The following is a 12358-nucleotide window of genomic DNA, read 5'->3' on the forward strand; positions in this document are numbered from 1 at the left end:
CAAGCTCTTAAAACATTTTGTAAACAAAACCGTTTTTCTATAAGCTCCGATTTTTGACTTATTGCTTTTTTGCCTGTACCCTTCATCTTCCGGCCTCTATGGACCTACCGTATGATAGAAAAAAAAACGGCGTCAGTCATGACTATGAAATGACGACCGCTGTCATTTTATTTGTAAATTTATATGGGAAATGTCATCGATCGTCATTTTCCAGCCAACTGGACGCCGTTTTTTTTTTGATCAGTATTTAAAATACAGTATATAAAATACATACTTTTATAGTATGATAAAAATATTTAAAATAATTGTTTTTGAATTCTCTTGATTTCAATTTTATACTCAGTTATAGTTTGGAAACACTTTGACTTTGGAAGCACTTTTATATCAAACACAGTTTGCCAAACTTCTTCGTTCTTTAATTTCCGGATATTCTAGATAATAAATTCTGGGACGTTCAGGAGATTTAAATAACAGTTATGTGGTTATGGTTACGTCGAAAAATTTAAGGTTGGTGTGGTTACACCAAGATCCTTAATTTCACTTGAGTTGTTCAAAAATGCTAACATTGATATTGTATATAAATAAAGGAAATTATTTCGACTTCTAAACAATGTTTACGTTTCCTTAAGAAGATTAGATATATAATATAGATAACGAACGAATCTCGATCTCTACATTGTTGCTATCGGTTGAAAAGATAGGTGTCGGTATTCAGTAGGACCCATACATCCATACGTGAATAAAAACGCAGAATAATGGAAAAAGCAATGAAACGACTGATGCCAGGAATTAAATTTAAAATACAAAGATTTGCAGAATTACTGTAGAATAGTATCTAAAACTAACGGATTATAAGTATTTTACCTCACAACGATCGCAGGTTCTTCCCACAAACTTCTCTCTACATACACACTGTCCCGTTTCATTATGACACTGTTTAGAAATGGAGCCAAGTGGATCACACTCGCAAATTTTACAGTTTGGTATCGTTGGATCTCCATAATGGTCCTGCTTGCACCTTTCACATTTCCACCCTGTAGATAAAATATTCAAATTATTCTTTCTGTGGGTATAATTTCTACAACTTACCTTCGGTATTTCCTTTGCAAGACAGACATTGACCTGTCTTTCTGTCACAGGGTCCACCATTACAATCACAAGGTTTGCAACTGCTTCCAATTTCTAAAGGGCTACCAAAATAGCCATCGTCGCATCTATAAAAATTAAAGTTCATTATATTTTTTCTCTAAAAATTATTTTTTAAAATTAGTAATAAATTATTTTACATTTAATGACTTTTTAGTGCCACATAAACAGAAAGTGTTATCTGCGGATTTGGATCATGTCATATAAAGACTTATAAAGTTGGCCAACTTATCTGTTGGAAGCTAATGAATATAATAACAATAATTTAATAAGTTCAATATTGTGAAATTTTTGTTAAACTTTAATTCGTAAACTCAATTTCTTATAAACCTCAGTATTTGCCATATTATACAGGGTTATTCGAGGGGTTGTTTTTTACCCTAATTTTAAAACACACTGTGCAATAATTTTGTGTTTAAATTTTCCTAAAATGTAATTTTGCTCTCAGAACCATGACTTCTGGGCATTTTGTTTTTTGATTCATGTCAATACATGCTTTGGTTAATTTTTAAGACCGAAATAAACTTATAACGATGAATTTGCAATTTTTTTAATTATTATCGTTACTTTTTGATGTAATTTTTTAATATGACGAGATGGTTTTGGTGACTATTGTCGTAACATCATATTACAGCATTGGATACTCTATACTAAATAAATAAAAACGTTAAAGACTAACCATATAATCCTGGTTTTAATAAACATTAATAACGATAACAGAACTAACGATATTAAAGAAAACATCTGTAATACTCAAGTATATAAACAGAAAAAAAAATTGTAAAAAATACCCTACTACTACTTTGTATTGCCTCCCCTGGCTGCTATAACTTCCTGTATACGTCCGTTCATACTGTCATTGACGCTATATAGTACCTATATCATGTTGCATTATGCTTTCCAATTCTTCTTTTAGAACAAAGTGAAGTTCACTTAATGAAGCTGGTACTGCTTCGCGACCTCTAACCCTGCTGCCAAGCATTTTCCAAACGTCGAACACGATGGGCAGTTCATAGTAGCTAGTATATAGTTCACAATAATCACCAAAGCTGCCTTGTCATATTGGAAAATAGCTTCAAAAAGAAATTATAATTGAAAAAATTGCAAATTGTTGGTGGTAAGTTCTTTTCGCTCTTAAAAATTAACCAAGACATGTATTGACATGATCAAAAAAATAAAATGCTCAGGAGACATAGTTCAGACCACAAAATTATATTTTAGGAAAATTTACACAAGAAATTATTGCACAGGGTGTGTAAAAATTAGGGTAAAAAACAACCCCTCGATTAACCCTGTATAATATGCCAAATACTAAAATTTATAAAAAAAACTGAGTTTACGAATTAAAGTTGATATAATTATATACAGCTAGCTAACAATTTCACGAAAATAGGGCTAAAAATAACAAAAATATAACACTTTAAATTTGACTAAAATTTTCTCCATTTCGTTTTTTTTTTGCATCTCAGTGTATTTATGATATTGTTAAGAAAAATATTTACACTTCACAGTGATCTCCTGTGTACCCCTTGGGGCACTGAGTGCATACATATCCACCTTCGTTGTCCAAGTTAAAATAATCTAGCTGGCAACTGGGGCTAAAGTTGTTGCTATCGTCTTCCAAAGGACAAGCGCAACGTTGACAGTCTTGCACCGTTCCTCTTAGAGGATTCCCGTAATATCCAACAGCACAACGTTCGCATTTTTCACCAACGGTGTTGTGTTCACAGGAACATTCGCCTATAAATATTAATAAATGTTGTATAAAACCCTTGAAAAAACATATTAAGTGAGGAAAATACATATAAAAAACATATTAAGTGAGAAAAAACATATTAAGTGAGGAAAAAAAATATTCAATGCGAATCTATATTAAATTGATTCACATTGAGTGTAATAAACCAAAAATTAAACGTACGTGTCCAGTGAAAATTATAACCAATCGTAAAATAAAACAAATAGAACTAGTTCCAGAGAAACAATTAAATTTTCCACGATCCACCAAAATAGGAAAGCAATAAAAAATATGCGAAAATTTCGAATGTATGTTATTTACTATTTACTATTGCTGTAATTGTTGTAGTTACTATTGTTTTAATTGTTTATACCAATAAAAAATAGGTATAAACAATTAAAACTAAACAACTAACAATACAACGTACATAAGATGTAAAAAGAACAATTACAATGTTCTTTTGTATTCTTATATTTTAAACCTATTCTTGAAATGGTGGCCCCTTCTTGAATGGTGGCAATCCCAATGGTAAATTACCCTGTATTTGTATCGTTCGATCTCGGTTCATTACATTAAAGAAACACATAAGGGGATTTCTATTTTATTAATAATTATTTATTAACTTAATAGTACGCCTAATATTATCCAAAGAAGAAAATAAATCATAATGTTTCGAAGTTTCATCGAAATTTTCATCAGTAATATATGTATATTAGTAAATCAGTAATAAAATGTTTAATTTTTAATCGGATAAGAGAATTTTGAAAATAGGGATACCGTTATATCTTAGTATCTTAGTATCAATTGTTAAAATTTATAAAATTGCCTTACCAGTATCTGCATTACAGGTTTGTGAATGACCATTGCAATCGCATTTACCACAGTAGTCTTGTTCAACTCCTTGAGAAGTGTTAGTGGAAATTCTAACATGGCCATAGGAGCAACTTTCACATGATAATCCAGTGTATCCTAGTAATACAGGAAACAAAATAGACCGTATAATAAATAGTTTCTTGATCAAGCGGGGTATTACTGACATTTCATATGTCATTTTCTTCATTCATCCAATAAAACATTTTGCCCGATTTTGTCTGACCATATTCTATTTCTAATGGTCATAACGAATTATGTTGCTATTTTATCAAATTCGTATTAAATATCAATAAAATAAAATATTTTAAGATGGCGAAGCGTTGTTTCTAGATATATTCGGAATTGGATGTCAGTTTCATTATTCTTAATAAAAATGTTATACAGGGTGGTCTGAACTGTATTCCGGAAACTGCGGCAGCATATTCTGCAAATAAAAATAAGTAAGAAAGTTCGTATAAATAATAAATACATAAGCCCTAAAATGCTTAGTTTGGGAGATACAGGGTAGAGAAGTTTTATTTTTATTTCGATTTTTTCCAAATAATGTAACATCAATATTTAGATGAAAATTGGCGTCTGGGAGTTTTTTGACATGAGAAATTTGATTTTGATGTCAATATATGACCCCTATTTGTACGGGGCGCCACCTACATGTGTTTTAACTGTTTTGAAGAGTAATAACTTTTCGTCCGTACCTGTATAAAACTACTCGGTAAAAAAATATACCCGTGATTTTCTACGTAAAAGGTATCTCTTGGTAAAAATTACTACGAGCAACCGTTCTCAAGATATTTAGAATGGAAATAATCAATACATCTCATTATTGATAAAAAATAAAAATGTTGAGTAGTTATTTGACTGAATGATAAAAATGGGAACTTTTTATTTTTTTAAATTAATCATAAATTTTTCTTCGAAAAAATGATGATAAAACAGTTTCTGTTGAACTTTCGGCACAAAAACATTTCAAATTTATAACTTCAGTCCAATAACTATTTAGTTAACATGTTTAATTTATGTCAATGTCGATAGGTATTGATAATTTCGATTCTGAATATCTCGAGAACCATTACTCGTAGCGATTTTTACCAAGATACCTTTTTTACGTAAAGAATCTCGGAAATGTATGTAATTTTACTCATATTTTACTCAGTAGTTTTATACAGGTACGGACGAAAAGATATTACTCTTCAAACTAGTTAAAAAATATGAAGGTGGCGCCCTCTACAGGTAGGAGTCATATTGACATCAAAATCAAATGTCAAAAAACTCCCAGACACCAATTTTCGTCCAAATATTGACGTTACTTCGGAAATTATTTGGAAAAAATCGACATATAAATGACATTTCTACACCCTGTATCTCCGAAACTAAGCATATTAGCATACACTTATACGAACTTATTTTTATCTGCACAATCTGCTACCGCAGTTTCCGGAATACAGTTCAAACCACCCAGTATATCAATAATATTATTTCTGTACAATATTCTCTTTCTAAGTTTAAAAGTTTTTGAAGTAGGTATATTCGATGTTACATCAAAAATAGAGTTTGCAGTGCAAAGATAATTTTCTTTTATTTCTTCCTCGGTACATCGTTAATAATAGTTTGTTTGTCTTGCTTTTGAAGGTGTCTTCCTTTATATAAAATGTAATAATAATTTTATAAATGTGTTACATAATGCTAATAAGTAAGATTAAAAAATACGTTTCTTCTATTTCGTTGATTTACAGTAAGAAATAAAAGTAAAAGCACTCATTTAACTGTAAAGTAACTAAAAGTATTTGCCTTCCTTCAAATTCTAAAACATAGTAAATGTATTGAACTTAAGTAATAGTAGAACGCAGTAGTAGTCAGAAGTATTTCTTGAATATGCGCATATGCATATGAATATGCGCATATACTTATATGAAGCATACAAGTGACTTTTTTGCCACATATCAAAACAATATTTATTAACTTGAAAATCATGGATATTTAGAAGAAACTTCATCAGTGCTGACCAAGAGTAACAATAAATAACTTAATATCTTTTTATAAAAATTAAAATCTTGCTAAATTTATTACCTGATGGGCAAGAACACTTCTCAACGTAACTTTGCTCATAGTTAAACTCATCTGTACCATATACCATAACTGCTTTTTCCAGTAGGGCTTCAATTTGATCGGTGTGAAATGTCCCTACAACAAAAATTATTAAACATTGACAAATTTGGCATAAAAATAACGAACTACAGTAAGTTTCCATACTAAAAATTTTCTGAAATTATCTCTCGTTTACTCTATTTTTAAGTTAAGAATAGTAGTCTAATAATTAACATAGTGCCATTAATCAATACATCTTTGACAAGTGTATATTAATTTATGTTTTTGTGCTCAAACATTTTCTGAAAGAATACAAGTTATCAAAGGCCTAAACATGAAAATAGCAGCACTAAATTTACAAGTAGGCCAAAATATTTGTACAAAAAAGGCTTTGATGTTAACATCTGCTTATGTAATATTTATTAGTAGCTAAATATAGCGCAGCCTGTTTAAGTTCCTGGTTTTTATAAATCATTAGTTCATGTATACTTATAAATTAGTGAAAAGAAAAGAAATAGGCTAATTTGATAATTCACGTATACATTGTTATAATCCGTGCTTGTTATTTTTTTCCAGAATCTGTTTACTCAAATTTTAATTAAAAAATAATTAATTATTCTATAAGCTCTCGTCAGCTTTTTTAGTAAAACTATGCAGAGGACTGCCGGGAAATACATGAGGCTGCGCTCTTAACATTTTGCGGTGAATGTATACCATGATAGCAAAACCCATGATTACCTATGGAGCAGTTGCTTGGGACACAAAACTAGAGCAACGTACAGCAAAGCAAAACCTGTACAAAGTACAGAAACTGGCATGCATCTACATCACAGGTGCCATGAGAACATGCCCAACAGCAGCAGTGTAGGTCATTCTAGACCTAACACCACTGCACAATGCCGGACAAGCACTTTTTCGATTAAAAGCAAAGCCAAAATAATTAAAGTGTGGCAAAAGAAAGTTCTATGATAAAGTTATTCTTAAGGCTTTGTGTATAAAATATTATGTTAACCTTCGCAGACATCTCAAGATTTCTTTCATTATTAAAGAAATTTAACGTCTCGAGAGGCAATATGAAGAACGTCTTCCTGCAGAATGCCCTAGGTAAGTGGACAAAAATCTTTGGACGCTAATGAAGACAATGCAATTTTTGAATATTTAGCTTGACTATCCTTATACATAGGATTTAATAGTGCAAAAATATTTAATTCCTTGCATATTTTATTGCTAAAACATGAATGGTCATTTAACTAAGCTACAACCTCGAATACTTAATTGGTTTTTACCAATTCTTCTTTTAAATTTAAAAGATGCAGTAGTTTCAAGTTCTGTATATCACGGGCTATTATCATAGGCAAATAAAATGTATATAGTAATAATGAAATAAGACAGAGAGATCTGATGTCAGAATAGAACATAATTACAAAACTTGTCAAAAAATATTTTTAAATGAGAGTAACTTTAACTCTACATAGTACCGTATGATCGAATAAAAACGGCGTCAGCGATGACTATGAAATGACGATCGATGACATTTTCCATATTATTTTACATATAAAATGACAGCGATCTTCGTTTCATAGCCATCGCTGACGCCGTTTTTATTCGATCATACGGTACCTATATGTTTCGTTTCGTAAAACTATTTTAAAATATATAGTTGATTATTTTAAAACATATATTGTAAAATAGTTTTAAGAAACTCTTGAAAAAGGCCTAACAAGCCGAAACAATAATGTAGACTTAAACTTACTCTTATTAAAAAAAACGTTCATATATCTAAAGCCTGTTTTATTAAAATACTAATATTTCAACGATGTTTCACAATGAACCAACCACAGACTCTATTTATTTAACAAAACTTGTCAATTAACGGTAGAAAGACAGCGATGACATCTATAAATGCACAAGTAGAGATAAGAAAATTAAGACAAATTCTAGGAAAAAATCCAACACTTCGTAAGAGAAAAAAAAAGGTTTCATTCAACTCCTCAGCAGCCAGAATTTACTTCGCCAGTACAGTTGAGTAAAAGTTTAAAACGCGGAAAATTATCTTTTATAGTGCGGAGTGTCATTGGTAAATAGTTAAAAACATTTGGACATCAATGGACCAACAAAAGTAGTTAGTAGAATGCAAAGTATTTAGAAGAAGGTTTTGTAAACAAAATTGATGATCATCTCTCTCTATATCAATTTTAACAACCCACATCACTTTTGGTGTTTCTATTAACAGTATATTATGTAGCTTCTCTATTCAATAATTATTGTTGTATTTATATTTGAAAAATAATACAAACTTACCTCGCAACAAAATATACTTGATATCCACCATGACACTCAGGAATTCTTGTCTCGTTACGACTCTCGTTTTATATTGATCTTCACTCATCCTGCTCGTAATATCCCTCAATTCATTAGGGATAACATACCATCCTTTTTCTCTTAAAGGCACTTCAAACCCCATCTTCTGTGACCCATAAATGCCATCTCCGAACCCAATTCGTAGGCCATTGGTTCCAACAAGGATCATGGTAGGTCCTATAGTTGGTTCTCCGCTGGTATCGCCTCGCATTACAACCCACTGGACGCCAAAATTGAACGAAGAACCGTATGCTTCTAACTGATTTCCTAGGTACTCTTTTGGCGCTAACCAATAGAGATTTTCAACGTTGGGAAGACCAAAGTTGCCTACAGAAAAGACACTGGAGTTACTGGTCACTGGAGTGATAAAACTGGTGACTGTTAAATCTGTCAAAAACCAGTTATTGAGTGTAGTTACCTAAAAATGTACATGTTAACTGAAATTAAGATTTAAATTAGTTTTTACTTACCATTTTTGACTCTATCCTAGCTATTTCACACAGCGTAGTAACTCCCGAACAGAAACAAGGTAGGCAACCTTCGGGCTGTTCATAACTTAGACCAAAATATCCTGATTTACATCGATCGCAGTATTTGCCTTCCACGTTTGTTTTGCAAAGACAAGCTCCCGAACAATCTTCTGGATTGACCATACCCTTAGGATCACAAGGGCACGATTCGCAATTGGGGTATCCTCTAAATCCAGGGATACAAGTATCGCATCGTATTCCTGTATATCCAGGCTTGCAAATGCAGGATCCAGCTATGTCACCATACTAAGGAAACATATCAGAAGTTATACGGGGTGTTTCAAAAAAGATGTGCCATCTCTCGTGTGGAGATTCCTCACGTTAAAATAAGACTTATTTTTCACATTAAAATTTGAATTTTAAATTGAAATTTTGAGGGTAAAAGTTGCTATAAGTGCTACATATTTTAATGCTAAAAAAGGGTCAAGAAATTCATTAGGGACGTTCATTTGGGTTATCACTGGAATATTTTTCAAAAAAAAACATGTGCGCCACTAACTTTTTTTCTTTTGATATTAAAATTGTGTAGGTCGTTTAATGCCAATTAAAAGTTATCTCTTTACATTTTGTCGAATTCGGCCTCCTTGATGAGATAAACGCATTTTTTTAGTCACAATTAGTATAATTAATATAAAAACAAAATTAATAAATTATATATTTTACCTAATTTATTATTAAATATTATTACTATTAGTTATTATTACTATTAGTCCAACAAAGAGCAATTTAAAATAAAAAAAAATAATGGTATCTAAGATAATTATAAAAAAAAATTAAAAATTTTATCATCCTGTAACTCTAAAACTATGCATTTCCATATCCATGTTTATAGGAACTTTTCTACATATTTTTTGATGAGGAATCAATGAGTACTTATATAAAACTTTCGCAAGTTAATGATATTAAAATTTTTGAAAGGTTGCTATTAGACTTGGATCAAGGCAAATTAATAAAATTGCGTTTATCTCATCAAGGAGGCCAAAACTGACAAAATGTCAAGAGACAACTTTTAATCGGCATTAAACTGCTAATACTATTTCGCTAACAGAAAAAAGTCAGAGACGTACATGCTTTTTTTAGAAAAAATATTCTAGTGATAACCCATATGCACGTCACAGGTAAATATGTCGACACTTTTTTAACTTTAAAATATGTCCCACTTACAGTAACTTTTACCATCAAAATTTTATTCGAAACGCTAAAAGTACTTGGAAAAATTATAATAAAAATATTAAGTCTTTTACATCCTCTAACTACGAAACAGAGCAGAATCGGACCTATGTCGATATGAAAAATAAATCTTATTTTTATGTGAGGAATCTCCCCACGAGAGATGGCCCATGTTTTTTAAAACACCCTGTATAACATCAAAATTGTCATTGAACTATTTTGTCTAGGAGCGAGTCAACATTGGGTCTATTAGTTTTTATAATGTAAAATTCATTCATAATAAAATATCAACTTTCGTTTTATAATTAACTTTATACAGGGTGGTCAAAAAAATAGTGCATCAAACAAAAAGTTCCTATGAACATATTGTCCTAAAATGCTTTCCGAAAACGTTACAGCCTTCGAAAGGTTAAATAAAAATAATATATTTTGTTTATTTTTATTTAAGAACATTGGTAAACCGTTTTTCTTAAAATTCTGTACTCTTATATACATTTTAATGCCAAAACGAATGGCGATCGTGTAAAATTCCTTAACGGCCCTAAAATGGCACTTTCCATTTAGAGAGTAATGGTTGTACTCATAAGAGCCAACCATTGTTTAAAAAAAAAAAAATACAGGGTGCTTACATAACTGATTTCAAGTAAACGAAAATAGCCCTGACTATTCTAAACTTGAAAAACTCGAAAAGGATGCATTTCCGCAGAAAAAAAGTAAAGTTTTATGACATACAGGGTGGCGCCTCTCATACGCCGCGGAGGCTCCAAGGAGAACGACAGTTTGTATTGAAACTAAATTTTGTTTCAATACAAAAATATGTAGGTTAATTCAGAGCACTTACCTAAATTGGAATTTACCCGGTATAGCCTAATATGTAGTTAAATTAACTATTGTACTTTAAGTCAGATTAAAACTTGATCCAAAAAGTTATACAGGGTGAGACAAAATTAATATTGAACATTGGTCACCTTTAAAAGCATGTTACTCTTTTATCTTAAATGGAACACCCAGTATATTATTCCAATATTCAATGGATAATTCATGTATTTTCAAAATACTATTAAGGTTGCCTACACCTCAAACAAAGATTTTCTTAAATATTTTCATTTACATGATTTGATCTGAGTAGATCTTCATTATTTGATCAAATCTAGGTGGCTGTGATATGTCTGACGTTACTTCAACATAGCTGTCTAATTAGTCCAACTTAAACAACTAGTTATCATTTTGTGTCAGTTAAAACAAGAATGTTTCTCATATCAATTCTCTCTAAGTAGGATAAGTTTGCATTTTCGGCAAATTTCTGAGAAATGTTCTTGTTTTAATTAATAGTATACTTAAATGCTCCTGATTTTATCTAGTCTGATTTTTTATGGGGATATGTTAAAGACAGTGTTTCAAACCTCGACCAACTATTGTCGACAAGATGAGAGAAATTATTGTAGCTGCTTTTCGAGATAGAACTCCACATATGCCTTTTAAAATGAAAATATCTTTTTGAAAAGGCAATCATTTTATGCAGTTAACAGGAAAGGAAGCATTTTGAGCATTTAATTTCATCTAGCTAATTTTTGTCACATAATTATAGGTTTATATCTAGTTTTAATTCTGTAATAATTAAAATATGTTTTAAACGTGTATCTTTTCATAACCGTTGAGTATTTTACTCTACAATCTTTAATTTTTGTGAAATTAATAAAAGGTATATCACAGCCACCCCTAGATTTTTTCAAATAATCAAAATTATAAAAATTAAAATATCTAGGAAAATCTTTGTCTGAGGAGTAGGCAATCAATAATATTTTGAAGATATATAAATTCTCCATTGAACACCGGAATAATATACTGGGTGTTCCATTTAAAGCAAAGGAGTAACTTGCTTTTAAAAGTGACTAATGTTTCATATTAATTTTGTCCCACCCTGTATAACCTTTCGGGTCAAATTTCAATTTGGTTTAACATACAATGGTTACTGTAATTAAATATCAGGCTATAGAAGGTCTACTAAAATTTAGGTAGCTGTTATCGAAATTTAAAATTTACTCTTCATTTTCACAAAATGTGAAATATGTCAAAATCCTTAGATGCTTCTTTAATAAAACTCACCTTTATTTTTTTCCTAGAAACCGAAAATCAATTAATATATAAGGTGTTCCATTAGAAAAAACAAAACTTTGATGTGTAACTTTTTTTGGGGACGCACTGTATAATTCTATATATTTTTATAAAATGCTTTCAGTTAGCCTACATATGCTGCCAAAATTTTATTTCGATATAAACTACCGTTCTCCTTGGAGCTTCCGCGGCGAATGAGAGGCGCCACCCTGTATATTATTTTTATTTACCCCTTCGAGGGCTGTAACTTCTTCGGGAAGCATTTTAGGGCATATGTTCATAGGAACTTTTTGTTTTATTTTTATCTGTAGAATTCGATGTTAGATACACTATTTTTTGACAC

The 12358-nt window shown here is 30.9% G+C and overlaps 1 protein-coding gene across 1 annotated transcript in view; it reads right to left on the reverse strand.

The window, feature by feature from the left end:
* The window catches only part of LOC115886326 (laminin subunit alpha-1-like), a 113321-nt gene that overhangs the window by 12460 nt on the left and 88503 nt on the right, over nt 1–12358 (reverse strand). Inside the window, exons 7-13 of the mRNA XM_030905420.1 lie at nt 8671–8976; nt 8141–8618; nt 5822–5935; nt 3713–3850; nt 2649–2886; nt 1090–1214; nt 865–1034 (exon numbers count right to left, since the gene is read on the reverse strand). Coding sequence (XP_030761280.1) covers nt 865–1034; nt 1090–1214; nt 2649–2886; nt 3713–3850; nt 5822–5935; nt 8141–8618; nt 8671–8976 — 1569 coding nt within the window. The remainder of the gene's footprint in view (nt 1–864; nt 1035–1089; nt 1215–2648; nt 2887–3712; nt 3851–5821; nt 5936–8140; nt 8619–8670; nt 8977–12358) is intronic.

Source organism: Sitophilus oryzae, unplaced genomic scaffold, assembly GCF_002938485.1.
Source record: "Sitophilus oryzae breed Bouriz unplaced genomic scaffold, Soryzae_2.0 scaffold_482_pilon_pilon, whole genome shotgun sequence".
NCBI lineage: Eukaryota > Metazoa > Arthropoda > Insecta > Coleoptera > Curculionidae > Sitophilus > Sitophilus oryzae.